General features: G+C 38.7%; 7 protein-coding genes across 10 annotated transcripts; 6 read left to right on the top strand and 1 right to left on the bottom strand.

Annotated features, from left to right (window-relative positions):
• Positions 227 to 2,959, top strand: LOC18614529 (uncharacterized protein At1g28695). Its single transcript, XM_007052322.2, has 3 exons — positions 227 to 613; positions 724 to 1,107; positions 2,334 to 2,959. The coding sequence occupies exons 1-3, from the start codon at positions 464 to 466 to the stop codon at positions 2,853 to 2,855; spliced, it is 1,056 nt and encodes a 351-aa protein (XP_007052384.2). The 5' UTR covers positions 227 to 463; the 3' UTR covers positions 2,856 to 2,959.
• On the top strand, positions 3,988 to 8,912 carry LOC18614528 (nucleolin). Of its 3 annotated transcripts, none has more exons than XM_007052320.2 (12): positions 3,988 to 4,545; positions 4,918 to 5,483; positions 5,578 to 5,667; positions 5,775 to 6,014; positions 6,163 to 6,384; positions 6,465 to 6,759; positions 6,843 to 7,159; positions 7,255 to 7,364; positions 7,456 to 7,541; positions 7,677 to 7,756; positions 7,845 to 7,941; positions 8,127 to 8,912. In XM_007052320.2, the coding sequence occupies exons 1-11, from the start codon at positions 4,239 to 4,241 to the stop codon at positions 7,938 to 7,940; spliced, it is 2,409 nt and encodes an 802-aa protein (XP_007052382.2). In that variant the 5' UTR covers positions 3,988 to 4,238; the 3' UTR covers position 7,941; positions 8,127 to 8,912. The 3 variants fall into 3 exon arrangements, with proteins under 3 accessions (XP_007052382.2, XP_017977009.1, XP_017977005.1); XM_018121520.1 differs by having other exon boundaries at positions 7,456 to 7,559; positions 8,033 to 8,912; XM_018121516.1 differs by having other exon boundaries at positions 3,989 to 4,545; positions 7,456 to 7,559.
• Positions 10,862 to 13,997, top strand: LOC18614527. 2 transcript variants are annotated; one of them, XM_007052318.2, is made up of 5 exons: positions 10,863 to 11,645; positions 11,980 to 12,078; positions 12,400 to 12,444; positions 13,044 to 13,181; positions 13,353 to 13,997. In XM_007052318.2, the coding sequence occupies exons 1-5, from the start codon at positions 11,271 to 11,273 to the stop codon at positions 13,683 to 13,685; spliced, it is 990 nt and encodes a 329-aa protein (XP_007052380.2). In that variant the 5' UTR covers positions 10,863 to 11,270; the 3' UTR covers positions 13,686 to 13,997. The 2 variants fall into 2 exon arrangements, with proteins under 2 accessions (XP_017977056.1, XP_007052380.2); XM_018121567.1 differs by lacking the exon at positions 12,400 to 12,444 and having other exon boundaries at positions 10,862 to 11,645.
• Positions 14,463 to 17,407, bottom strand: LOC18614526 (trihelix transcription factor ASIL2). Its single transcript, XM_007052317.2, has 2 exons — positions 15,320 to 17,407; positions 14,463 to 14,943 (listed from the first exon to the last, which is right to left on the bottom strand). The coding sequence occupies exon 1, from the start codon at positions 16,477 to 16,479 to the stop codon at positions 15,349 to 15,351; it is 1,131 nt and encodes a 376-aa protein (XP_007052379.1). The 5' UTR covers positions 16,480 to 17,407; the 3' UTR covers positions 14,463 to 14,943; positions 15,320 to 15,348.
• On the top strand, positions 18,098 to 22,646 carry LOC18614524. Its single transcript, XM_007052315.2, has 5 exons — positions 18,098 to 18,715; positions 19,329 to 20,089; positions 20,384 to 20,436; positions 20,952 to 21,559; positions 21,725 to 22,646. The coding sequence occupies exons 1-5, from the start codon at positions 18,143 to 18,145 to the stop codon at positions 22,475 to 22,477; spliced, it is 2,748 nt and encodes a 915-aa protein (XP_007052377.2). The 5' UTR covers positions 18,098 to 18,142; the 3' UTR covers positions 22,478 to 22,646.
• Positions 23,146 to 24,111, top strand: LOC108662270. The gene has a single exon (XM_018121604.1). The coding sequence runs from the start codon at positions 23,285 to 23,287 to the stop codon at positions 23,756 to 23,758; it is 474 nt and encodes a 157-aa protein (XP_017977093.1). The 5' UTR covers positions 23,146 to 23,284; the 3' UTR covers positions 23,759 to 24,111.
• On the top strand, positions 24,209 to 24,971 carry LOC18614523. The gene has a single exon (XM_018121596.1). It carries the CDS (start codon positions 24,318 to 24,320, stop codon positions 24,795 to 24,797), a length of 480 nt encoding a protein of 159 aa, XP_017977085.1. The 5' UTR covers positions 24,209 to 24,317; the 3' UTR covers positions 24,798 to 24,971.

Genomic DNA, 25,894 nt, shown 5'->3' with positions numbered 1-25,894 from the left:
CATACCCTTACTGTAAAATTTGTTTATTATATAATTTATAATTAATATTACAAAATTTTAATAATATATTTATATCTTATATAATTACTACTTTATATAAAAATAAATAAAAAAAATACTAGTTTATGTTAAGAGTAATTAGGATTTTTTTGGATTGAATATGAGTAAATTGAAGTGATTATATTATTTTTCATCTGATGAATCCCACTAATATTGACATTGTACTTTGCTCTAAAAATAATCAACTATCCTATACTCTATTTTTAACTCTACTTTCCCTTAGGGCTTCTCTACCTATCGTTTCCATTCCTCGGCCAAACACTACGTAGAAAACCCATGCTATCCTCAGCTACTTTTGTGCGTGGCAATTCTTGCCCAACTTGCCCATGATCCACCACTTTCCTCACGACTCTTTCCAAGCCAAAGCACCACCAAAAGTAAGTTTTAACTTCACGTTGCATCCATGGATTATTCGAAGAACTCTTCTTGTCTGGGAACTTCTGCAATCGTTTTTCTCCTTTTAACCGGAGCTCTCTACATTTTCGTCTGGTCTCCTTCAAGATCAAACCCATTCTTCCCCTACCAAGGAAGCAACTGCCCACACTCTAACTCTGTAAGTTTATATATTTATATATATACACAGACTTAATTTGAATCGATTCTTATTTCTGGGAAGGGAACTCATTGTTTTTTTTTTTTTTACGGACTACCCTAAACCTAAAGTCTGCTGTAATCGACGAGCTCGAATCAGCGCTTGAAGAAGCTTCCATGCCGGACAAGACCGTGATCATTGCGGTTGTCAACCAAGCTTACGCGGAGCAAAGCGTCGATGCAGAGACGACGACGATGCTGGACCTTTTCTTGGAGAGCTTTTGGCTGGGAGAAGATACCAGGCCGTTGCTCGACCACCTGCTGCTAGTCGCCATCGATCAAACGGCTTACGATCGGTGCAAATTCAAGCGGTTGCACTGTTACAGATTGGTGATGGACGGTGACGGTCTCGGTGGGGAGAAGGTTTACATGACACAGGAGTTTCTCAAGATGACCTGGAGAAGAACGTTTCTTCTTTTGGATGTCCTCAAGCGTGGGTACAACTTCATTTTCACGGTAGGCTTTTTTCCACCTTGTTGATTAAATCTCGTTATTATCTTGGAAGTGTCATATTAATTACTTATTATTTATTTAAATAATTTGAATTAAATCACTTAATATATATATCAAATTTAATTTTTAAAAATAAAATTTATTTAGTCATATTTAAGGAAAAATTCTATAAATTTTACTTAAATAACTCCATTTAAAGTTGGTATTTTTTAATATTATAATCATAGTATAGAAAACCTAATTACATTAGTTCTATCTAATCTTCTAATCCATGTGTCAAACTAACATTTATTGTGTGCATGAATAATGAAATTTGCCTAACTCGCATTAGTTCGCAGATGTATAGATTTTAGACATTAGACATAGGTAGGATCCCAACAATGAAAACATCATAGCAAAAGTTTAGTAAGACTTCTTTCGGCTAATTATTTTAATTTTTGAAAATCACGTAATTTTCTTCATGTTTAAAAATATGAAGATATATGCCTTCATCGAGTAGTAGTACGTTACTTTAAGGAAAATATGTTTGATTTAATTTAAATTCATGTGCGATAAAAAGACATTTATTTCAAAAGTAACACGGGGAAGCTCATCGAGTAATTAGTGACTCATTTAGTTGACTCAAAATAATAAAATTTAATTAAATAATATATAGATACTTATTAAAATAATATTTATACAAAAATTTTTATAATTGATATGTATTTTTAATTTATCAAAGATAGTATATTAAATGAAAAAAATGTATGTCTTAATGTAAAATTTTAATTAATTTTGAAAAAAAGTGAGATTAATAGTTTTAAATCAAACTAATTAACTTATCAAAATCAATTGAATTCCTTTAATTCAATTTAGTTTTTTTTATTTCGATATTAATTGAATGATTTTATCGATTTTGGATATCCATGATTTGAATTTGTAAAAATCAACCATTAATAATATGTTATACTATTAAATAATATTTTTATAATATATATAAATAAACTAAAGACATTTAAATTTTATTAGTGAGGTATTCTTAAACATTCAAATGGATTGAAATAAAGTTGATTTCTTTATTTTCAATTTTAAATTATATAGTTTGATCAAATTTAATTATTTTTTATTAAAAATTTGATTGATTTTATTTTCGAAATTTTAAAACCGAATTAATCGAATATACAACTTGTACATGCTTGATAATCAAAATTTTGGCATGATTAATAATAAGGTTTGTTCATTCTATACAGGACACAGATGTAATGTGGTTAAGGAATCCATTTACGAAGTTAAGTCCAGATGAAACCCTGGACCTGCAATTCAGCGTCGATTCCTTCAATGGCGACACCCGACCCGGACACAATTTCATCAACACCGGTTTCTATTACATAAGATCGAATAACAAGACCATCTCGTTGTTTGAAACATGGTACTCCCAGAAGGATAATTCCACCGGCAAAAAGGAGCAAGATGTCCTGCAAGAACTGATGCACGGTGGGCTCTTCGGGAAAATGGATCTCCGGGTAAGGTTATTGGAGACCAAGCATTTCAGCGGCTTTTGTCAAGATAGTCGAGATGTCAGCGAAGTGATCACCGTCCACGCGAATTGCTGCCGCCACATAAAGGCCAAGTCTGGAGATTTGACGGCGGTCCTCCGTGATTGGAAGCAGTTCAAAGCGGAAGTGGCTCAACACCCCGAGGCTGCTGGTAATATAACTAGGGGATTTAGGTGGTCAAACCACACTGGGTGTTGGAATTCATGGAAAGATTGATAGTAGTAATAATCAAAAACAGTCTAATTTTAATAGACTATAAAGCAGAAAGGTTTATTTTTTACTTTTTATTTTCTTGTGGGGAAATGTTTTTCAATTTTTTTTGGGAATTTGACCATAAATATAAAAGTTTGTTTTTTATTTTAATTAAATTTTTTGTTTTAAGATTTCAATTTATTATTTTGTTTAAATTATGATATAACTTTCTAGATTTTTTATTTTTAAAAAATTGATGATAAAATTTTACCATTTTTTTTGTGTGTGGAAATACTCATTTTAAAAAAATGACATTACTTAATGAAAAACACATATAATAAATACTTATGAATTTATAACTAATGTAATGCCATTGTATAGTACTAATATACTATTAATTAATCAAAGAATGTCACTCCATAGATATGTAAAAATAAAAATTTTAAAAGATAAAATTGTTAAAATTATGAGTATTTATATTTTAAAATTTTATTTTTTACATTTATTTATTAATAATATGATAACATTTAATTTATTAATAATATATAAAACTTGTATACGGATAGATATAAACCCAATAAATATATCCATATTCTTTTAGTCTCTTAAATAAAATATTATAGTTTCGATATAAGTAAATTAAAGTTACCAAATAGTATTTCTCACTTCTTGTTTCTCTATAAATTAATACTAATAATTAAGAAATTAGCACTCTTATCTTTTTTGGAAATCACTCATTTAAAAAAAATTGACATTAATTTATAGTAAAAATAATAGAGAAAAAGGATTTATCTTATTGGTTGAGCTATGTAAGAGTGACACGTAGGCGGCGACTGAAGAAAGATCCCATGCTTCAGCTTTATAGCAAACGAAGTCATCGTTGGATTAGATACTCTCACCTTTATCCAACGTCAAGTATCACAAAATAATCACCTGCTTCACTTACTACACTCCCCTTACGTCCCAATTCGCCCACGTGTCTATGGACCAATGGTAATCCCTTATTACCACTCACACCTGTACCTTCCCTCCGAGTCCTAATACCAATCAAACCCGGAAATAAACATCGTATAAACATCCTCGTTGAGTTCCAAAATTCACGTTTGTTTGTTTTTGTTTTTACTACAGGGGTTTTCGTTTTCTTTATTTTATCGCCTCTCGATTTTCTCTCTCTCTTCCTACTTAGGGTTAGGGTTTTAACTGCAATTTGAAACATTTAGTTGTTTAGTATATTAATCTTTTAGTTAGAATCTTTACGATTGAGTTCTGTTCAGACCAATTTAGGGTTTTTCATCAATTTGGGGGGGGGGGGGGTTGATTTGTTGCTTCTATTGAGAGTTTGGATTAGCGGTTTTTTTTTTTTTAATTATCAAATTGTGATATTTCGAGGACTAGGTTTGATAAACAATGCCTCCAAGAATGGTGAAGAGAGGGGCTGGGTCTGCAGGCACAAGGAGGACGGCGAGGTCCACTAGAGGGGCATCGAAAGCCCAGAATCCACCACCGGAGCCTGTAGAGGAGGCCGTGCAAGTAGAGATGGCTTCCGTTCCAGTTGTGGAAATGAGGGAGGAGGAAGAGGAGGAGGTGGTGGAGGACCTTAAGGCTGATGAGAAGCGAATTGTGGAGGAAAAAGTGGTGATCGAGAAAAAGGGGGTTGTTCCTGAGGAAAACGCTGGATTAAATTTGAATTCGAAAGGGTCAGTTGCGATGAAGAGTAAGTCTTTTGTTTGCATTTTGGTTTATCTGATTTGATTTCGATCTGTTGGGATTGGGGCATTCGCAGTTCTGATTTTTATTTGGTGTCCTATTGTTATTTGCATGTCGATAGTATACAAAAAATTTTAGCTTTTGTTGTAGTTATGCGGGTTTTTTCTGGAATTTAGCATGTCACAGTGGTTCTGTTGGATATTATGCGGTATTTACTTACATTTAGTTATCTCCCCTTTCTGAGAATTTCGAAGGTTGATATTGTATGAGGGTTTGGATTGTATAGAGATCTTTGTTTTGATTAGAATGTAGTATCAATTGTTTTAAGGTGATTGTTCCTTGACTGGCCTGGATTATTCTACCCCTTTTTTCATCGCAGAAGAGGATGAATTGAAGGAGTCTGTTGAGGAATATGAAAAAGATGAGCGGTTAGAATTGGATGATAATGAACCTGAATACGAACCCGAAGAATATGTTGGGGTGGATTATGATGAGAAGGAGATGGAACCAGATGAGGTGGGAGATGAAGTAGAGGAAGAGCCTGAGGAGGAGCAGGATGGTGAGGAGAAAGAGGGTGATCTGTCAGATGATGAAGATGTTCATGAAGTTGAAGTAGAAGGTGATGACGACGACGACGACGACGACGATGATGAGCATGCTGGGGAAGAAGTGGAGCATGCAGATTTTGATACAGCAGAGCATGATGAGCGGCATGAATTTGTTCAAGAGAGACGGAAGCGTAAAGAGTTTGAAGTGTTTGTTGGAGGATTAGACAAGGATGCCACTGAGGATGATATTAGGAAAGTCTTCAGCCAAGTTGGTGAAGTTGTTGATGTTAGGCTGATGATGAACCCTCAAACAAAGAAGAACAAGGGGTTTGCATTCTTGCGTTTTGCAAATGTAGAACAAGCAAAACGTGCAGTCACAGAACTTAAGAATCCTGTGGTAATTATTTTGTCTTCAATGGTATTGATTTTTGAATGGAAAATTGGATTGACTTCACAACTTAATCATTTTGTTTTAATGAATGCAATTCCAGATTAATGGGAAACAGTGTGGTGTTACCCCAAGTCAAGACAGTGACACCCTTTTTCTGGGTAACATATGCAAGACATGGACAAAGGAAGCGGTAAGTACATTGGCTTATTTAAGGTCACTAACAAGTGTGAGTCATCGTTCTAAAGGGTTGTCAGTACATATTGTGTTCCTGATGTTGGGCATTGACTGTTATTCTAGTTGAAAGAGAAGTTGAAACATTACGGAGTTGACAATGTTGAAGACTTAACATTGGTAGAAGATAGCAACAATGAGGGAATGAATCGAGGTTTTGCCTTCTTGGAATTTGCATCTCGGTCAGATGCGATGGATGCTTTTAAGTGTCTTCAGCGGAGAGATGTTTTATTTGGGGTTGATAGGCCTGCAAAGGTTTCTTTTGCAGATTCCTTCATTGACCCGGGTGATGAAATCATGGCACAGGTAATTTGATAGAACAGTTTTGTTTTTGCTTTAGGTGGTATGAATTACCAAGAGTTTTATTTTTCACATTCATTGGTGCTTAAGTGTTCAGCTTGTTAGGAACATGAATCTCTTTTATTAGTTTGATGATTTTGTTTTCAAAGTTCAGGTTAGGACCATATTTATCGATTGCCTACCTCCTTCTTGGGATGAGGATCGTGTTAGGGAGCTATTGAAGAAATATGGGGAAATTGAAAAGATTGAACTTGCCCGGAATATGCCATCTGCTGACAGGAAGGATTATGGTTTTGTTACGTTTGATACTCATGATGCTGCAGTCACATGTGCTAAGAGCATTAACAATACTGAGTTGGGTGAAGGTGACAGCAAGGTTAGTCAAAGTTCTTGGTGTACTATGGTGTTTGTATGGGTTACATATCACCTTGTTTATTGGTTATTGTTTTAATTCAGGCTAAAGTTAGAGCCAGGCTTTCAAGACCACATCAGAGAGGCAGGGGTAAGCACATTGGCCGTGATGGTTTTAGGTCTGGCCGTGGATCTGGACGAGTTGTTAGGGGTTCATGGGGTCGTCCTCCTCCACGTGGTTTCCCTCCTCGTGGGATAAGAGGAATTAGTAATCGTGTCCCACCACCTAGTCTAAAGAGGCCTGTTGGATTAAGAGATAGACGTCCTATTATGTCCACACCAGCTAGAGGCCGGCCTTTGGCTCCTCCTCCTTCTAGATCCTATGACAGAAGAGCGCCTGGTATGCCTCAATTCTGTATCATGTCTACCTAATTCTTAAATTGATATCTAGATTTAAAAATTCTAACTTCATCTTTTTAACAGTTCCACCATACCCAAAGAGTAGTTTGAAGAGGGAATATGGTCGGCGCGATGAAGTTCCTCCTCCAAGGAGCAGGGCTCCTGTGGATTATGGTTCTAGGGTTGTGCCAGAGAGACGCCCATCATATAGAGATGACTATTCTGCTCGCAGTTCCGGCTACTCTGATTTGCCTAGAAGCACATCTCGCACTGCAGCCAGGAGACCTTATGTAGATGATGCGTATGGCCAAAGGTTTGAAAGACCTCCTCCTAGTTACCGTGATGGGCGTGGCCGTGATTATGACTCTATGTCTGGCTCAAAACGACCATATTCGGCTATGGTTGGTTTTATTGTTTCTTCAAGTAATTTTGTCTGCATTAGCATGATTTAACAACTACCTATTTGTTTACGCTGTGTGCTTGCTTGTTGAATCAGGATGATGTTCCTCCTCGATATGCTGATGCCGGTGCCAGGCATTCAAGGGCTCGTCTAGACTATGAACTGGCTACTGGTGCTCCTCCATATGCAGACACATATGGTGATAGGTTTGTTATTATCTTTGGAAATATAAGCAGTTCTCTCTTGTTTATTTTCTTTTCTTAGGAGCTATAGTTATCTTCTGTGTTATTTTGATAGGCTTGGGAGATCCAGTCTAGGATATGGTGGCAGCAGGAGTTCTATGTCCAGTCAGGATTCACATGGGCTATATGGCAGTCGTCAGGGTATGGGCTATGGTGGAGGTGTGTTTTAAGTTACTTGTGACTTGTTAAAGAAGAAACAAAACCGGGGTGGTGGTGTTCATATTTTATTTGTGTTTTGTGCTTTAATGATTTGCTCCAATTTGGTATGGTTTTCAGGTTCTTTCAGTGGCAGTGATGTTGGAGGAATGTACTCGTCCTCAGGTTATAGTGGTGATTACATGCCTAGGGGATCTGATGTATGCCCTTTCCTTTTTCATTTTTTTTTGTTTGAAAATTTAAACATAACTAGCCTAATGTAATATGTACTTTCTGCTTCCTTGGCAGGTTGGTGGTAGCTCTTACTCATCCATGTATTCTAGTCGTGGTATGGGCGGCAGCAGTTACATGGGTGGTGGTGGTGGTTCTGGGTCATACTACTGATGTAAGTCAAATTTTTTTATCCTTTCCTTTTCATGTTGCACTCATGGAAGTGCAATTATCTTCAGTGTTAGTGTATTTTTAATGGAGATTAGGGCTCCCTGAAGAAGCTGGTTTCTATGTTCTTCTGAGAAGTGTATTGGAAAGGACATAGTCGTATCGTCACAAGTGAATTTGTCTATGGAACAGATTTCAAAGACAATGAGGCTGCTGTAGGATCTGGACCATTTGAAGCTTTTGGATTATGTATCCATGTATTGGATAGAAGCATGCCAAGTGCTATAGCCTCCATATGTTGTAGGAGAAAGGTTTTGAGGTTAAAGTATTATGTGAAAGAGGCTGTGTGCTGGTTCAAGCTGTTTCTAGTTTCACAAACTGGTTATTTGTGAGTATTCAGGTTTATGCTGTAAGGAAAAACTAATTTCATTTAGAGATGAAAACAGAAAGCGCTTAGAATGTGCTGTGTATGAACAACGTTGTTTATTTTAATATTTAAGAACTCCTCGTCTCCTCCTGATGGAGATTTCGGAAGCATTTGTCTCATATTTTAATGGAAGAGTATTTAGAAGAGAGATTAAGGTTTTAATATACATATGGTTATGGATATTGGATACTTTTCCATGTAGAACTCCTCGGGTAAGTGTTGATTAAGATAGAAACAAGGCTAATAAATGTTCTTTTCTTCAGCCTGATAAGCACAAAGAGTTCAAATGGCACCTAATTGATGGTTATAAGTAATCAGTGGAGGACGTTCTTGCATAAGCATATTGCATTTTCTTAAAGTGGTGCTTGTGAAGTCACATATAGAAGCCTGGAGGAAATTAATTGGCATGCTTGACTTTGTCTCGTGAAGCTTCTAGACTACAGACACATGCTTCTAACTTTTGGTTTTGCATTGTTTTGCTTTGGGAATTCCGGACTAAGATGCAATGAGAAGTTGATATTAATAAAGGAGAGGACATGGTATCTTTAATACCTCGTTGTGTTGATTGTTAGTCTGTGTTGCATGTTTAGTTTTCTTGGTTGATATCTCTCTTGAGAAAATTTCTTGTGTTAAATTCCTGGTTTTTCTGGTTTTGGAATGGCCTGGTGGAGTATGCTAGGCAAAGATTTGAACTTTGCTTGTAACCAGCAGGAAAATAACAGTGTCTGACTGAAGGACCAGTTCCATATGTTTCAACACTTGCTATTTCTTTTTAATCAGGTTATTGTTTTATAAAGCAACTCCTTGTGAAGGTGTTCTCCAAATTAAGTTATTATATGGATCTCAAGGGATTGTACTTTCTCATGATGTATGCCTTACTGCTTCATCAAATGTTTAGTAGTTTTGGAAGGTTGTTGGTGGATGAAACCTCTTTAATTTACTTTGGTTGAACTCAGAGATTCTTGAGTTGGATATTTCTTCTTGTTCGTTAAGTACTTTTACTTTGTGGGAAAGCAGTCATTGCTTTACAACTTGGGTTTAGTAGAGCAATGGTTTTGGAAAAGTTTATATTTAATTGGCCAAGAAATCCGAAAGCTGTGGGTATGTTGGTGATTGAAAGATTTTAGATTTGAGAAAACGTACTGGACCACTTTTTAGTTGGAGTTACAATTTATACAAATTATTGACATTTTCTAACTGCACTTGAGAACAAGTGAGCAACTCTGTTTCCCTCCATCAAGTATACTAACAACATATAGTTGACAAGTTACAAGTATATGCCACTGTTGTGTAAAAGAATGGTCTATGCAACACACCCTCTTATCTTATTTAGTGTAGCCCCTACAGGAACTTGGTGCCTTTCACTGATTTTGTTCTATGATGGTTTATTCTTGACTTGATGTGATTATTTGAAATTCATGTAGAATTTTGCTTCTACCTAGGAGTTGGGGTAGGATCAAATTTCTTAGTTTGGAGGCAACTAATTGTCTTGCGTCTGCCGTTACTTGATTTTCACAATTAAAATTTTGATTGTCATGTTCTTTCCATTTTGCTTAAGCTGGTGATGGAGCGAATGAGCTACTTTAGCTTTTTACTTGTGCTTCATAAGTTTGTTGGGAAAAAATCCAAGGTTTTCTATCATGGGGGAATACTAGTGTCTGCTTAATGTGTTTTATACATCATAGTCTACTATGTTGTTGTTATCTCAACAGGTTATTAGCAGGAGTGGTACTTGTTTTCGCAGCATGATGAGTTTTTTTTAAGTGCTTTGACACAATGTAGGTGTTAGTTTTTGTAGTTTTAGCTCTGTTTTCTTACATGTAATTTGGCTCTGTAAACAATTTGTGGAAAGTTTGTACTGTAATGGGAAAGCTAATTATGATCCTGTATTTGCCCTAGTTTTGCATGTTATTGTTCAGCTAAAGAAAGTGCTCCGGCTTTTCTTTCTTTTCTTTCTCTGTGGGAAACTTAATTTTGTAATAAACTTATTTGAGCAGGCAAAATCTCCAATTCATTGCATGTATTTGTGTTGAGTTGGTATACTGGATTTCAGGTCAAATCCTGAAAAATGTTAGAAAGTTGTTGGTGCTTTCTCCAAATGACTCTGTAGGCATTTTGCTTCTGAGTTTAAGCCCATCAGGTTTCCTAGTACAGCTCGGCTGAGTGAGTAACCAACTCTTTGAGGTCTCGGACAGGCCGTCGAACTGCATAATTACAAGTGACTTTGGTCGAAAAATAATTGTTACTTGGATGTTGCAACAATCTTTTAAAGTCATGGATCAAGGATTTGTCTCCTCTTTAAAACAAAAGAAATTCCAGTATTGCTTTACTTCAAGATCACGAAATGGATAATCTTTTTGTTTCCGTTCATTAATTCTACTTAAAATTGGTGCAACAGCAGCAATAACCTCTTTTAGTAAATGACTGAACCAACCCATTGTTGTTAATGCTTGCCAAATTCCCAATAATGGTAAATTAACTTTGCTATAAAAGAATACCAGTGAAAGCATGCCCATGATTGGTTGCCAAGAAATTTAAGGTGGATTGACTGGTTTTAGCCTTGGAAATGCCACAATCAAGAATCAAGCTTCCTGTTTATGTCCATGCAAATCACTAACGTTAAATCAACGAAGTTGGGAGAAGTTTGTGTTGGTTATTTTCCATCGTTCTACTTCGCTTGGATTTCCTGTCCCAGGCTCAAAAACACAAGCGTTAAACGTGTCAAGTAATTAATCGTTCTGTTCTGACAGCTGCTGCCTCCATGATTACTCCAGCATGACAATCTCTGCAAAATCAGAAAAAACAGAGAACAAAGAACAGAGTCCTACCTTAATCCCGGATTAGCAACACAGAGACGATAAATTGTTGGATTCGGTTTCTGGGTTTGTCTACTCGGTTCCCGAGCTCAAATGGGTCGTAGGCAAGCTGACTCAGATTTCGGTCGTTTTACACTTTTGGTCCTTTTAATCATAGCCGCAGTCTCCTGTTGCATGGCCTATCTTAGTTTCTCCGTCGCGTTTAAAGGCAGTGGCAATACGAATTCTGTTGGTTCGAGGAGGAGCGATGAAGAAGACAGAGAAGAGGAAAATGGGTGTTGCAGAGGGATTGAGCATTTAGAGCTGTGGGGTGATGCAGTGAAATGGGGATCGGAATTCAAAGTGAATTCTTCAGACGAGTGTTGTTACGCTTGCAAGGAGATGTGTAAAGGTGACGATGGGCCTTGTTTGTGCGACTCTTGGGTGTTTTGTGGCAATAGAGAGGCCTGCGGGTCTAGATTTGGTGAGGTAAACTAACCTTTCTTGCTCTGATCTTCACCTCTGTTTGATCAAATTCTATTTTTGGATTTCGCAATCTGGGAATTTTCATGCAATATTGGTTGGAAATTTGATGCATAGACTCAAATCTCAGTCTTTCAGATGATTCTGTGAAAATCGTACAAGGAAAGTGAAAAAGGATATCAAATTTGGAATAAAAGTCTGAATTTAATTCATAGCACACTACCTTCATCTTTTCCTCATTGGTTTAAGTCATTAAAGAAGGAGAAATCTTCTTTCTTCTTTCTATGGCCTTATTCTGGATCATAAAATTTGCTAAGACATGTCCTCTTCTTGCATTCAGTGTTGGCTGAAGAAACAAAAGGATACCTTGGATCCTGATCGGCGAGACTCAGGTGATGAAGTTATATGGACATCTGGCCTAATCTTTGGTAAAGGAGAGGTATGCTATTTGCTGCTCAAAATTTGGCTCTTATTGTAGCTCTGAGCTTAAGTGTGCTTGAAACACATGAGATTTATTTCGTTGGTAAAGAAGAGGATGTGGAGAAATTAATAGAATAACTTAGCTATTGTATACGGGATGTATTTCCTTATGGCTACATTTATCACTAAGAAACATGCACATTATAGTTGCCCTTGTTACTCGGCTTTCTTACTAATTATATGCTGAAATATCCATTTTGTTATGACAATCTTCAAGACGGTAAGATATATGTGCAGTCTAGTTTTACAGTTCTAATGTGCTTCACCATTTTCTTTGTAGGGTATTGTTAAGTTGAAAACAGAGTATGGGGCTCTTCATGTTAAAGTAAGTGCATAACTTCAAAAGTATGATTGCGCGACATGATTAGCTCATTTTCTCTGTTTTTTTTAAATGTAAGCACCACTTGGATAGGTACTGCCACACAATCATCTTATCTGTTTTCCTTTATGTGGGGCAGGTTCCACACCTTGACCCCAACCCAAGTCTGTCTGCTGTCACCTCAAGTTGAGAAGCAGTGGGTGAATGTAGGTTTGTCTGCTTGTTTGGAAGTTGATTGATGTTAGGCCTAACTGTTTTCAATTATGTTCATGAAGGGCGAATCATAAAATTATATGTAATTTGGTCCAGACTTGGGAATTTCTGCACAAAATATGTGCTTGTGTAGCTTGGGGGAGATTGGTCCAAAATTCCCTTCTATTGCTGCTGTCTTTGCAGTGAGAATATGAACTGTGACATTCATTATAGGTGTTGTTACCATTGTTTTTTGAAGTTTTCTTCTCGCAGTCGTGTCCCATGTTCAATAGATGGCATAAGTCTTGTGTTTCACGGTTCATTACTTTCATTTTTGTTCTCCATGTTCAATTTGGTTTTCTTCCTTATGCACAGCTCATATTCTCATCTTCGTTGTGATCCATGATTTCCAGCTTTTGCCTGATTGTGCTCCACATTCTGTTGCCTATATTCTTGAGCTGTTGGCATTACACCATTGTGCGGGTTGCCAATTTTATCGTGCTGAAAGCCGGGGAAACTCTTGGGATCCTCAAGGAAATCACATTGAACATGTAAGGCTTTCCTCAATGTGTTAGTGGAAACCGAACTTTTACCAAGTTGTTGCATGTCTATCTTATTTAATGCTTCTTAAACCATTGAATCATTCATAATCCATGCATTAGTTGTTTTTCAGCATTTTCAAGGTCACAAGTTAAAAAGAGTTGCTTATGTTGTTGTTGTAGGCTACATTTGGCCCCCCATTTGCACTAATTCAAGGAACACTTGAAGCCCATGGGCCTGCATTTAAGGATATTCCAGTAGAGGCTTGCCCCACCGTAAGAAGGGGATCGATTGCATGGGTTGGCTCTGGCCCAGAGTTCTTCATCAGTCTAGCTAACCACAAGGAGTGGAGCAAAGCATACACGGTGTTTGGGTATGTTCTACCCGAAGGTATGGAAGTTGTGGAGAAAATAGCGCAGCTTCCAACAATACCAGAGGTGTGGAACAATATTAATGTATCTGTCTTGGAAAGACCTGTTCCTTTACGGTTCCTAAGAATGAAGGGAAGTGCTTGAGATCTGATGCTGAATATGTTCATTGGATCAAAGTGCAGCAGACTGTAGTGCAGCTATGCAGGATGTTTTTCATCTCCTACTTCAAGTTTCTGGTGTACGATGATTTACAAACTCAGTTACTTGGATCATTTGAGCTCCAAGTTTGCTTTGATAGTTTAATATGAGGATGCATAGCAATACATACCCACCAAAATTTTGTATATGTAAGAGTCAGTTACAAAATATAGTCAATTTGAGCCTAATTTGGGCTTAAATAAGCATAGATAATGTAGTTCTTGCTATGGAAAAATGGTTGCCTTTTCTTCTGTGTTACTCTGTGGAATAAGTAGGATGGTCTAGAGATTGTTTACCCTCACAACTTAAAAGATTAGCATACTTGATGTCAATAGTTGATTACACTCAGTTCCATTGATAGATGGCGACAGCCATTATCGATGTAATTCCTTCCATTTATGACAGATTCGTCACACAATGGTAGCGCTTCTGACTCCAGATCAGAAGGTTGCATGTTCGACTCACGTCGGGTTCAATTCCCTAGATCCTTTCCTTTTTATTTTTATTCCATTTTCAGTATAGGATGGCAACAGATCCCTGCGACTGCAACGCTGCAAACTTATGCTGCAGAAACTTGCCACTGACATGTAAGTAATCTAAGGAATGCTGGGAGCATTTCCCTTCATTTACTTAAATCTAGTAAGTTATGCAACACAGTTAGCAAGAGCTTTGAGTCCAAGTGGGCAATGCAGTGAGACAGAACGGAACTTGCTATGGCCAAACTAGTTCAAGAATATCCTTTATTCTTAACCTCATTTCACGCAAATGGCACAATCATAAAGACTGTTTGATTAGGATAAACACTACTGACAATACAGTGCTTCTCTTTGCAAATTGAAACCTAATAACCGGAAGCAATCTGCCTGAGTCTTCTACCAACTTTGAGATCAGCCATAAAGAAAAACTAAACTGTTCCACAATTACTCTCAACTCTACCACTTAACCTGTTGAATGGATTATGCATACAAAAGGAAAAGCCAGGCCTTGATGGCAACTGATGAAAAACTACTTTCCTACTGTTCTGAAACATACAAGCGCCCGAAAGACAGGGCTTTTCTCATCTAGTACAATCTCAAAATGACATTATATCACATACCCTTTGCTGCTTCCTACACCATCTCCCTAAAGTAAAAGTTTCCATGCCATCTGCAAAATTGCCCACGATTTCTTCTTCATGGCCGAGCACAGAAACAAATGAATGAACCTGATTATAAAGACCAACCAGTATAAAAATATAGCAATCTACACATTCTTCACAAAGTAAGTATCCTTTCACCATCAGACACAGGCGCAAAAGAGCACTGACAAAGAGACAATCTGAAACCAAACCAACAATGTTTTCCTATGCCTAAATAAAGATCACAATCACAACACTACAAATTTCTCTACTACTACTTGCAAAGTTATGACAGTAAAGCTACATTAGTCGAAAAGCAAAAAGGAAAAAACTAGAGCAGATCAGGTTGCACGTAGTCCTATCACACAAGAATTAACAAAAGGAAACATAAAAACCGAACTAAACGCTAAACATTCCACCAACTAAGTTACACATCCGTATTCAAAAGATCAAAGAGAACAACCTTTTTGCCCCTATTGCAAGTAATTGGTCTCAAGACTCCGGTGAGGGCATTCTTTTGGGCTTCTTCTTCCTCTCCGAAACTGCCTTGGCGAAAGCCTCAACAATCCTCTGCTGGGACTCCAATATCATCTCGGTTCTCTTCATCTCCATCTCCATCCTCATCGTCTCTATTTCCCTCGCCATCTCCATCTTCATCTGCTCCATCCTCACAAACCCGTCTCCCAATACCTTTATGGCTGTCACCATCTCCGCCACCGCATCTCTCTCCCTCTTCCCTGACGCCGCCGTTTTCCCTGGTGTCTCCTCAAAACCCCTTAAAACCCTAGTCCCATAACCCGACCCGGACCCCGAAACACTAAAATTACCCTTATTAGGGTGAGGATTCGCGTTCGGGTTAGGGTTAGAATTAGGGCTTGCACCATATTTCTGATCCAGTTTCCCGTAATATCTTGGCCCTGGTTGTGCTATACTAACTCCAGTAGGAATCCTAATCCTAAACCCACCGCTACTACCACCAGCGCCGCCACTACCGCTGACGCTTCCACCGCTGTTTCCAATCCCATTCCGGTACAACTTTTGTACACTTCTCGTATTAACGCTTCCGTTTTTATACCCATCTTCGTAAAAGTCGTGATCTTGGTCATCTTCGTCGTCTTCATCGTTTTCCTCATCTGGGCTATCCGAATTGTAATCGGGTTTCACGTTGGGTCCCTTTTCCATGGCGTCCATTCGCTTAAAGTGGACCCAAGAAGAAGTAAATCTCGAAACTGGCATGGATCTAGCCCGCTGGATCTCGGTTCGATACCGCTTCCGGAGCTTCTCCATCTTGTGGCGGCACTGCACGGCCGTTTTAGGAGGCGTCGCCAAGGGGCAGCGACGGGCCACCGCGTCCGCCACTTCTTGCCAGTGGCTCGCCTTGAGGTTCCCACGCCGGAGCGTGTACCATTTGTCACGGTACGCGTCGATTAAGGCGACGGTTTCATCGTGCGACCAACAAGGCGGTGGAAGCCGTCTTGGGTTGGGTGTGACTGTAGCAGCCGTCGGTGGTGTGGACGCGGCTGCTGGCGGTGCTGGGAGAGCCAGCGGCAGCTCTGATGGTGGTGGAGGCGATGTATTCGACGGTGGGTCCCGTTGGGGTGAGGGAGAAGATGGGTTCGACATGATCTAATATCTCTGGTTTCGGATTAGGTTTAAGGATGTCGGACGCGCCGGTTAAAGATGAAAGTGGTGGAGGCGCAATTTAGCAGAGTGAGGTGATGGATAAGGAAGGCGGTGCACTTTAGCAAAGAGGATTTGGGGCTGAGAGGAAAGGAAAATAAGATAAGAGGGGGAGGGGGAGGGGGAGGGGGAGGGGAATAATTGCGGAGTGGGAGATTCAGATAACGTTGGGTGTGGAGGAGAGGAGGAGGAGGAGAAAGTGGGGTTTGGTGGCATATTGATTGGTTGTTGTACGGGGTGGGGAGGGGGGCTAAAAGGGGGGGAGTGGGTGGGGGGTGGGAGGGGTGTGCGGCTGATTTTGAGATCTAGATGGATGAGGCCACCGCTTAGGTGTGCGTGAGTGGGGGGGCTAACGTGCGCCGCGGGGGTGGGGGGTGATAAGTTGCGCACCAGCCTATATGACAAAGAGGTCCACCTCTCTTTCTCTTTTTCGGGTTTTTCCTTCTGACTTAAATGGCACCCATTTCGATCTAATCTACCATTGGCTCAAAATTCATGCTTATCGTGTTCTTTTGTGGGCATTAGGGGTAACCCCACCGCGCAGGGTGGGGCTCGGGGTGCGGTTCTGAGCCTTGACTTTGGGTCTGGTTGGGGAGGTGATTGGTTTTTTCCCATGGCCATTTTTTTTTTTCTATTTTTAGAGGCTGTCTCTGGTGGTGGTTTTCTGTTTTGACTTGGACGGCTTAGGGGTGGTGGATGTTAGGTATTAGCTGGTATTACCATTAGTGGGAATTCTCTTTTTCCGTATTTATTGGTTGGGCAGAGAGAGAGAGAGAGAAGGGCAAAGAGGGAGAGAGGCCAGAAAAGAAAGCAATGCTGTGAAAGCAGCCCTTGGTTGGAGGAGGTGATTGAATGGATTTCCTGCTCACAGAGTCACGTGGGTGGATAATGTAAGATTGGCTTAGAACTCCTCTCAGACATTTTTTCTTCTTGGTCCTTGGCAGTCCCATTATTGGTGCGGGCTTAGCATGATCTGTAATAACTTTTTGTAAGATAAATTAACAAAACCAAAGGGACAAAAAAAAAAAAAACACTCCATTTCCGAACCAAAGTCTTACTTACTCTTTATTTTGTTTGATGGGGGGATATGGCCCAATGAGTGCTGGACACTGGGTTGACCATATATTTGCAGGATTGGAGCAGGGCCTCGAGCCTGCCTGCCTTAAAACAGCCCAACCAGCAGTTTCTTAACATCTGCCTTAATGTCCTTGGCTTCTTGCATTCTTTCTCGTAAAAACCAAGGGTTGTTCTTTCATCTTTCAGTAAGGGGAGAGGAGAATTTTGACCCACGCTTGTACTCACTCTTTGTTTTCCAGAATTTCTTTTAAATTTCTTTTAGGCTGCTTTGCAGGTCTCAAAAGTAAATTAAATAGTAATAAAAACAGATCACAGCATGGGAACAATGCTTTGTTTCTTGCTTGCATTGCATGCAAGAATGCCGATGTCATCAAAATTCCATTCCCAGTTCACTGGGCAACAGTCCACGTTTTCCCATGGAAAGCTTCAGGATTACGAAATCTGTCATCTGAAATGTACTATAACATGTTCCCAACAAAAACTAAGAGCTAATACTTCGTTTTGGTAAGGGCAACAAGATCAAGTAGAAATGGAACCAAGATTGTTCGAAGCATCTCGTTCTGGGGATATATCTGCATTTCTCTCGTTACTCCAGGAAGATCCGTTTCTGCTTGATCGAGTTGGCTTAAACTCTGTCGACAACCCTCTACACATATCGGTATTGGCAGGACAAACAGAAATCACGAAGCAAATTGTGAGCAGAAAGCCAGCCTTCGCTAGGGAGCTAAATGAGAATGGTTTTAGCCCCATGCATGTTGCTTCAGCTAATGGGCACATCGAAATAATAAGAGAGCTCATGAGAGTTGGATATGATATATGTCTTTTGAAGGGAAAAGATGGTAAGGTTCCACTTCATTGCGCGGCTTTGAAAGGCAGAGTTGATGTTGTTAAGGAACTGGTCTGGGCTTGCCCCGAGTCTGTTAAAGAACTGACTGCTTTCGGAGAAACTGCCCTTCATTTGGCTGTGAAGAGTAACCAGATTGAGGCTGCAAGGGTTTTGATCGAGGAGATGCGAAGGTTAGATATGATGGAAATTTTGAATTGGAAAGACAAGGATGGGAACACCATATTACATCAGGCAACCTTCAACAGACAACACGAGGCAAGTGCAGTTCTTCCTGCTATTTTCTTTTTTTGCTCAATTTCCTGCTAGTTATTTACTTCATCTATTCTTATTTATTCATTCCTCTTCTTTTCGATTTACTATGTTCGTTCATTTGTTCTTGGTGTCTCCTATCTGTTCAAAAGCCAAGTCTGCACCATGTGAAATCAGACTGTTAATGAATCCTGAATGCCTTTAATAAAGATGGCATTGGCCTGTCAGATAATGTTACAAGCTGCATAGTTAAGCAAAGATGAGAGCACATAGATACTGGCTGAGTGCCTTAAGCACTCTCCCAAGGGAAACCATTTGTTTGAAGCTGAAGAAAAGGACAAACTAGGTGTTAATGAACAATATGCAGATCATTATTTAATTGGGAATCTAATAAATACCAACATTTCTTCGACCACATTCCTATTGTGGAAAGATGTCAAGTATAAGTTGAAGCAGATGTGCTACTAAATCATGGTGGAGTCCAACACACGTTATTCTAATTACATTCTGTTTATTCCTTGGCTACTGTAAAATTCTAATAATGAATAGATTTTACTGATTGTGCTATTGGTATTCTCTCCTGAAGTTGTAAATTATGAATATATATACTCGTTTGCAGATTATAGGTCTGTTAATTGGTCACGAAGCAGTTGTTTCTGGGATGAACGTAAACGTCATTAACTCAAGCGGAATTACACCAAAGGATGTCCTAGATGTTTTGCTCCAAAGTGGAGGTGATTGTTATGATATTCAGATTTATCAGATGTTTCAGAAAGCTGGAGCTGTGAAAGCCCGAGAACTCACAACAGAACCGGCTAATGTCCAAACCGGAGCAGAAAGCTTTATCAACACGCAAATATCGCAATCTTCTTGTACATGGAACCTATGGAAGGAACTGATGAAAGAGGTTACGGAATCATCAACTGAAACTCAAAATGCACTAATGGTTGTGGCAGTCCTGATAGCAACGGTCACATACCAAGCGATTCTGAGCCCTCCAAGTGGTTTTTGGTCAGCAGAGAAAGGAAAATCTCAGACCATCACCGTTCAGAAGAGAGCCACGATGCCTGGAGAGGCTGTCATGGCTAGTGACCCTGAAATCTTTGCTGTGTTCACTGTTTTCAATGCAATTGGTTTCTTTGCATCACTCGGCATGATCTCTCTCCTTACCAGTGGCTTCCCTCTCAGGGCAGGCTTGCGGCTGGCCATACTTTCAATGACTGGTACTTACGTGATAGCTGTAATCTATATGGGTCCAACCAAAATGAGAGAAATATACATAGTGGTCATTTTGATGGGAATTCTATTTCTTGCGGAGTTGGCAAGGTTTACCATGTGGTTGCTGAAGAAATGGGGAGTTGTTCCAGATACAAGGCGATGGTAATAGAGTTTAGAATGTGCTTCTCTTGTATCATGAATCAATTGAGTAGTTTAGAATTTCATTCCTCTGGTAATTGTATCTTGCCAACATAATAACTTGTTCTTCATTTGTAAAAACTTGCAAGTTTATTTTGGTTTATTTATCAAATAAGTGCACATCCATTCATTTAATTGTTTCTGTTGTTTTCTGTATCCCGTTAATTTAAAAAGAAACAAAGAAAGAAGGCAAATCTTGAGATATCTGAGAAATCAGTGTATTTTGACTGGTCATGCGTTGGACTTTTTGGTGAGTAGGGCCAATGCTGGCATCAATAGCTGCTACAAGCAGTTAATTTCTGTAGATCAATGTAGAGAATTTAGCAGAAGGGGTCAAGTCAGTGGAGCTAAATATTTCCGGATCACGTAGAAATTCACCACCTGGTAACAAAAGGCTTGAATTCCCAATAGTCTATTTAGTTTCTTGCCTTATCTGCAGGTTTCAGTATTACACGAGAAAAAATTGTAAAGGACAAAGAATGGTTATTTCATGAAAGCAAAACGAAGGAATCATCATATTAATCAAGTCATCAACTAATTTATTCATAATTCCTAACTAATGCATCCCTTGAATAATAAAACTGCGACATATGGTAAGAAATCCCCAAAAAAAAAAAAAGTTCAACGCTTGATTCTGTAGTCAGAAAACTTGAAATAAATTAAGTAGTCAAAGAAGACGGTTGTACCAAAAAAATTGTATAATATTTGTAGACAGTAGACCAACTCCTCTTTCGTGGTCTCTAAGAAACAGGTTGGAGTTTTCCTATAAAGCAGCTTCAGATTTCCTGGCAAATACTTTGAATAATTTCTAACACCACAAGATAAGGTTCTACAATTTTTTTCACAAATTCTCAAATGGATAACGAGAGATTGTTTGAAGCTGCTCGGACAGGAAATATTGAGGTGCTATACGATTTGCTTGTGAAAAATCCATTGATTCTAACTGATGTTGCCCTGTCGTGTTCCACAGAGACACCTTTACATGTTGCGGTTAAGGCTGGTCAGCTTGATTTTGTGCATCAGATTATGAAACATAAACCAGAATTTGCAGGAGAAATGAGCAAGGATGGTTACCGGCCTTTGGATATAGCAGTTGTTACAGGGCATATAGATATTGTAAGACAGCTTTTAAAGACTGAATTCCAGATTTGTCGTCTGCCAGGCCAGGATCAAAGAACAGCCCTTCATTATGCTGCTGCAAAGGGAAGAGTTGAGATCATAAATGAATTGATTTCGACTTGTCCGAAATGTATAACAGATGTGACCAGCTATGGGGAGACTGCACTTCACCTTGCTGTGAAAAACAACCAATTCCCTGCTTTCAGCGTCTTGGTCAACTGGCTGGAAAATCTGAAAGAGAAAACGGTCATAAATTTCAGGGATCGTGATGGGAACTCTGTCTTGCATCTGGCAGCTGCTCGAAGACAATACAGTGTAAGTAACAATTCGCAGTTTTAGCTAATCTATTATCCTCTTATGATTCTGTTTCTGCAACAATTTCCATCTGTTTCTGATCTAGTATCTTATTATTTTTCTTGGGCAAATTTTCTTTTCTGCCAAAACAGTTGGCATTGACTGATAAAATTATACATGTTGTAGAGTCTTGAATTGCTTATTGGTAAGAACAATGTTTTCAATGGAATGCTAGGAGTGAATGCCCCAAACTCAAAGGGTCTGACAGCAATGGATATACTAGATATAGTCATGGAAGAACCCAACGATATCCAAATGAGGAAAATCCTTCAAAATGACACGGTAATTGCGAAAAAGAAACAATCCTGGCATGACCTTGCAGAAGAGCCATTAAAGGATTGGTTCAAATATTTCAAGTTTCAGCTGGAAAGAGATTCACCAAGCGACACTCGAAATGTACTGCTGGTGGTGGCTGCATTGATTGCCTCGGTCACTTTCCAGGCGGGTCTGAACCCTCCATCCGGCTTGCTAGAATATGACTCACAATCAAATCCAGCATCTGGTAACGTGACAAGGGCTGGACCGGCAGTAACATCTGCGTTAGTAGCTGCCTCTGCATTATTAGGCACTCAGGCAACATCTTATCTGTTTCTGTTTTGGAACTCCTTTGGCCTCGCTGCATCACTCAGCATCATTATATATCTCACAGGGGGATTTCCCTTCCAACGGGAGCTTCTCATTTCAATGCTTTCCATGATGTTTAGCTATGGATTTTCAATTTACGGTATGACAGAAAAAGATGGTGTTGCCTTTGTTCTTCTCACGGTCGCCTTTGTTTTACCATTCGCTTTACGGTGGCTTCCAACTTGGGTGAACAAGGCTTGGAATTGGTGGAGAGGACCTCCAACAAGTTGGTCTTTCCTAGCAATTGGGGGTTGATCCGAGGTCTCGGCCACAATTTTTTGGGAAAATTATGAAAACCCTCTTCAAGATATGCCAATTGTTATAGTTTGTTCTAAAAAAAAGAAAACTCCTATATCTTGAAATGTATACACAATTGAGCATTAGTCACAATACTCTGTTTTTTTGTAAAGGGTTACCCTGTTCTAATAATGAAATGATTCTAATTTTCAAAAAAAAAAAAGCATAAGAGAATCGATAATATAAAAAGATAAAGTGTAATGATTTAAAGAAGGTCAATATAGGTTGATTATTCTTTGGCGGTACCCCAGAAAATTGAAAAGCAAAGAACAGTGATAAACTTGTCTACGTTTCTCTCCGTTTTCCTGTTGGTTTCCTAGAAAATTCTCATCCCAAGCGAAACATCCTGTTTGATTTCTTTTAGTAAGTTTTCCATGTTTCTTAAAGCAGAATTTATCACGGCATGAACATCAAGAATTGAGCAAAACAATTTTTTAGTATCTTCAAAAGGTTAAAAAGAATCTGTCCTACTGCTGGGAAATAGTCATGACCCATGAAAGTACCTTGATAGTTCTTGGCTACCAAATCCATGACCAGTTGACGCCACGTATCGTTGTAAATTTTTTAGAGATTTATAGCTTGGATTCAGAGTTCAGACTAATCAAACCCCAACTTGTCTTAGAAAATTTATCTTGCTATTTTGATTGTTTCTTGGGCTGTAAACAAAGACGGCCGTATTGACTGAAAACTCATTCAATTCCAACTCTTGGGGTTTCTATTTATACGAGCAAATTCCAGTATTCTTCAGTTTGATTGCATAAAAGCATGGCTCTTAGAAGCACAGGCAAGAGCTGGTTCAAACATTTCCAATATGATGAAGGCAGAGACTCGCCAAGCGACGTCCGAAATATTCTCCTGATAGTTGCCACCCTCATATCGGCCGTGACCTTCCAAGCTGGGGTCAATCCTCCCGGTGGGGTATGGCAAGATAATGGCAATGGACATTATGCAGGCAGAGCCATTTATGCATCTCAAACAGTACCCTTCTACGTTTTCTTGATCTCGAACACCCTCGCTCTTTCCGCCTCAGTACTTGTCATCATCTCTCTCACCTACAGGTTCCCCTTCCATCTCGAAGTCATCGTTGCCACGATCTCAATGATCGTGACTTATGCTTCCGCGGTTTTTGCTGTTACTCCGCGTGAGTTCGTGAAGTTTCGTTATGTCATGGCTGCAGCTGCAGTCCCTTTTGCAATTCGGTGTTTGATTCAGATGTTCAATAAGTTTAGGAAGGAATAGGCGATGGAGGAACGACTGTATCAAGCTTGCTCGCCATCAACCACATGCCTGTGGAAATATGGGTTACACCCAACGTGAAATGAATAATTGTAACATGCTTGGGAACATTTCCTTGATCATTTTTCCAAAATTTGTATTCCCTTCTGCTTCATTTCCTTCTTTTCCCTTTGATAACTTGGAAGATCTGCCAAGATTTTTTGATAAGGGGAATCATCATGTGTAGACTTTAATTACTCTAATATTTGCCACCAAACAAACGAAAGCACCTTGATATTTCGTGGGCTGTCAATTGTGAAATGAGTCCCTGTCATGTTCGTTAGTTAATTTAAAGAGTAGAGGTTTGAATTCGTGCTCATCAAATCCAAACTTATCCTGAGGGGAACCGGTCTCGTCCTTTTCATTATTTTATTTCATTTGCTTGTTTTTTGGTTCCAAACTAGTATACCGTGTGGAAAAGCTTCATCTCCATGTTGACTGACTCATTCAATTCCAACGTTTTGGTTCCTTTATATACTAATTGAAGAGGTAGAATTCAGTATCGTTTTCATTGATTAAGAAAATGGTTAGCCGTCTAAGCACAGGCAAGAGCTGGTACAAACATTTCCAGTACGACGAAGGCAGAGACAAGCCTAGCGATGTCCGGAACGTCATGTTAATAGTTGCAACCCTCATAGCTGCCGTGACCTTCCAAGCTGGGGTCAGCCCTCCTGGTGGGGTGTGGCAAGATAGCGAGCATGGACATGTTGCAGGCAGAGCTATTTATGCATCTCAGGCACCAGCCTACTATGTTTTCTTAATTGCAAACACTCTGGCTCTTTCCGCCTCGATACTTGTCATCATCTCTCTCACCTACAGGTTCCCTTTCCATCTCGAAGTCATCGTTGCCACAATTTCGATGATGGTGACTTACGGTTCTGCAGTTTTCGCTGTCACTCCCCATGAATCCGTGAGGTTTCGGTACATCATGGCTGCAGCTGCTGTGCCTTTTGCAATACGGTTTTTGATTCAGCTCTTCAACATAGTATTCAGAAAAGGGTGAAAGATCACCGGTGTTTTCCCTGGCGGGGACCCGAATCACCTTCAGGCTTACTAGTTATCAACAAATATCTAAGTGTAACCTATGAGAGACTTAGTGAATTGATTTTGTTAGTTCAAAATGCAATTAACAACTGAATTTTATTATATTTTCGAGATTTATCGACTGTCTTGAAAACATCTGTTTCATCTTCTTACAGCCTACAGCTTGTGGCTGGCTAAGTTTCTCAAGTCAATGGTCTTGCTTGAGTTTACTGTTCCCCACTTGCTGCTACTGCCAATCAATCTTTGTTGTCCTTGGCTGACTTTTGGGAAAGTGGAGAATTGGTCCGATTAATTAATTTCTCTTAGCAGAGAAAACCCACCAGTGTTTGTGGAGTACTTTATTATCAGTAATTCCACTCAAAATTATTAAATTACTTTCCCCTGCTTTGAAACAACAAAAATATACAAAGTGAAAATGTGAACCCTAAATCAAAATCATTAGTTAATATGTCAGTGTTTTCTTTTAGTTTTCAATTTTTTTTTGTTCCGAGTGTTTCTAATAATGCAATACACATAAGCAATACTACTACTACTACTACTATTATAATTTAGTTTTATTTGTAATAGAGATCATAAATATGGAGCATTATTTGATTCTAAAAAAATTATGAAGCATTAATTAATCACTATTTTGTAAAAAGAATCTTTCTTCGTGTGAAATAATTAATATTTTAATTATTTTAAAAAGTTTAAAGAATAAAGACTTCCAACAATAATTGTTTTGATAAAAGAATGAATTAAATATTAAAATAACTATTTATCTACATCAACGTGTAAATTACAAGTTAAAGATAGTGTAAATATTTAAATATTTAATCTCATTCTAATATATAATGATATGAAATTTATGACTCTCATGTAAAACCGTGATACATAAATTATAAGAAAAGAGTGTGAATGTGAACCAAGATCATTAGTTAATATGGTAGTATTTTTTTTTACTTGTCAATTTTTTTCTATTTGATTTTCTCTAATAATGCAAGTCACATTAACAATTAATACTACCACTACTATAATTAAGTTTTTTTATTTGTAATAGAGATTGAAAATGTGAAA

The sequence above is a fragment of the Theobroma cacao genome, chromosome 1 (assembly GCF_000208745.1).
Source record: "Theobroma cacao cultivar B97-61/B2 chromosome 1, Criollo_cocoa_genome_V2, whole genome shotgun sequence".
In the NCBI taxonomy this organism is placed as follows: domain Eukaryota; kingdom Viridiplantae; phylum Streptophyta; class Magnoliopsida; order Malvales; family Malvaceae; genus Theobroma; species Theobroma cacao.
The sequence above is the reverse complement of the archived record's forward strand: the minus strand, read 5'-3'. Positions and strand labels throughout refer to the sequence as shown.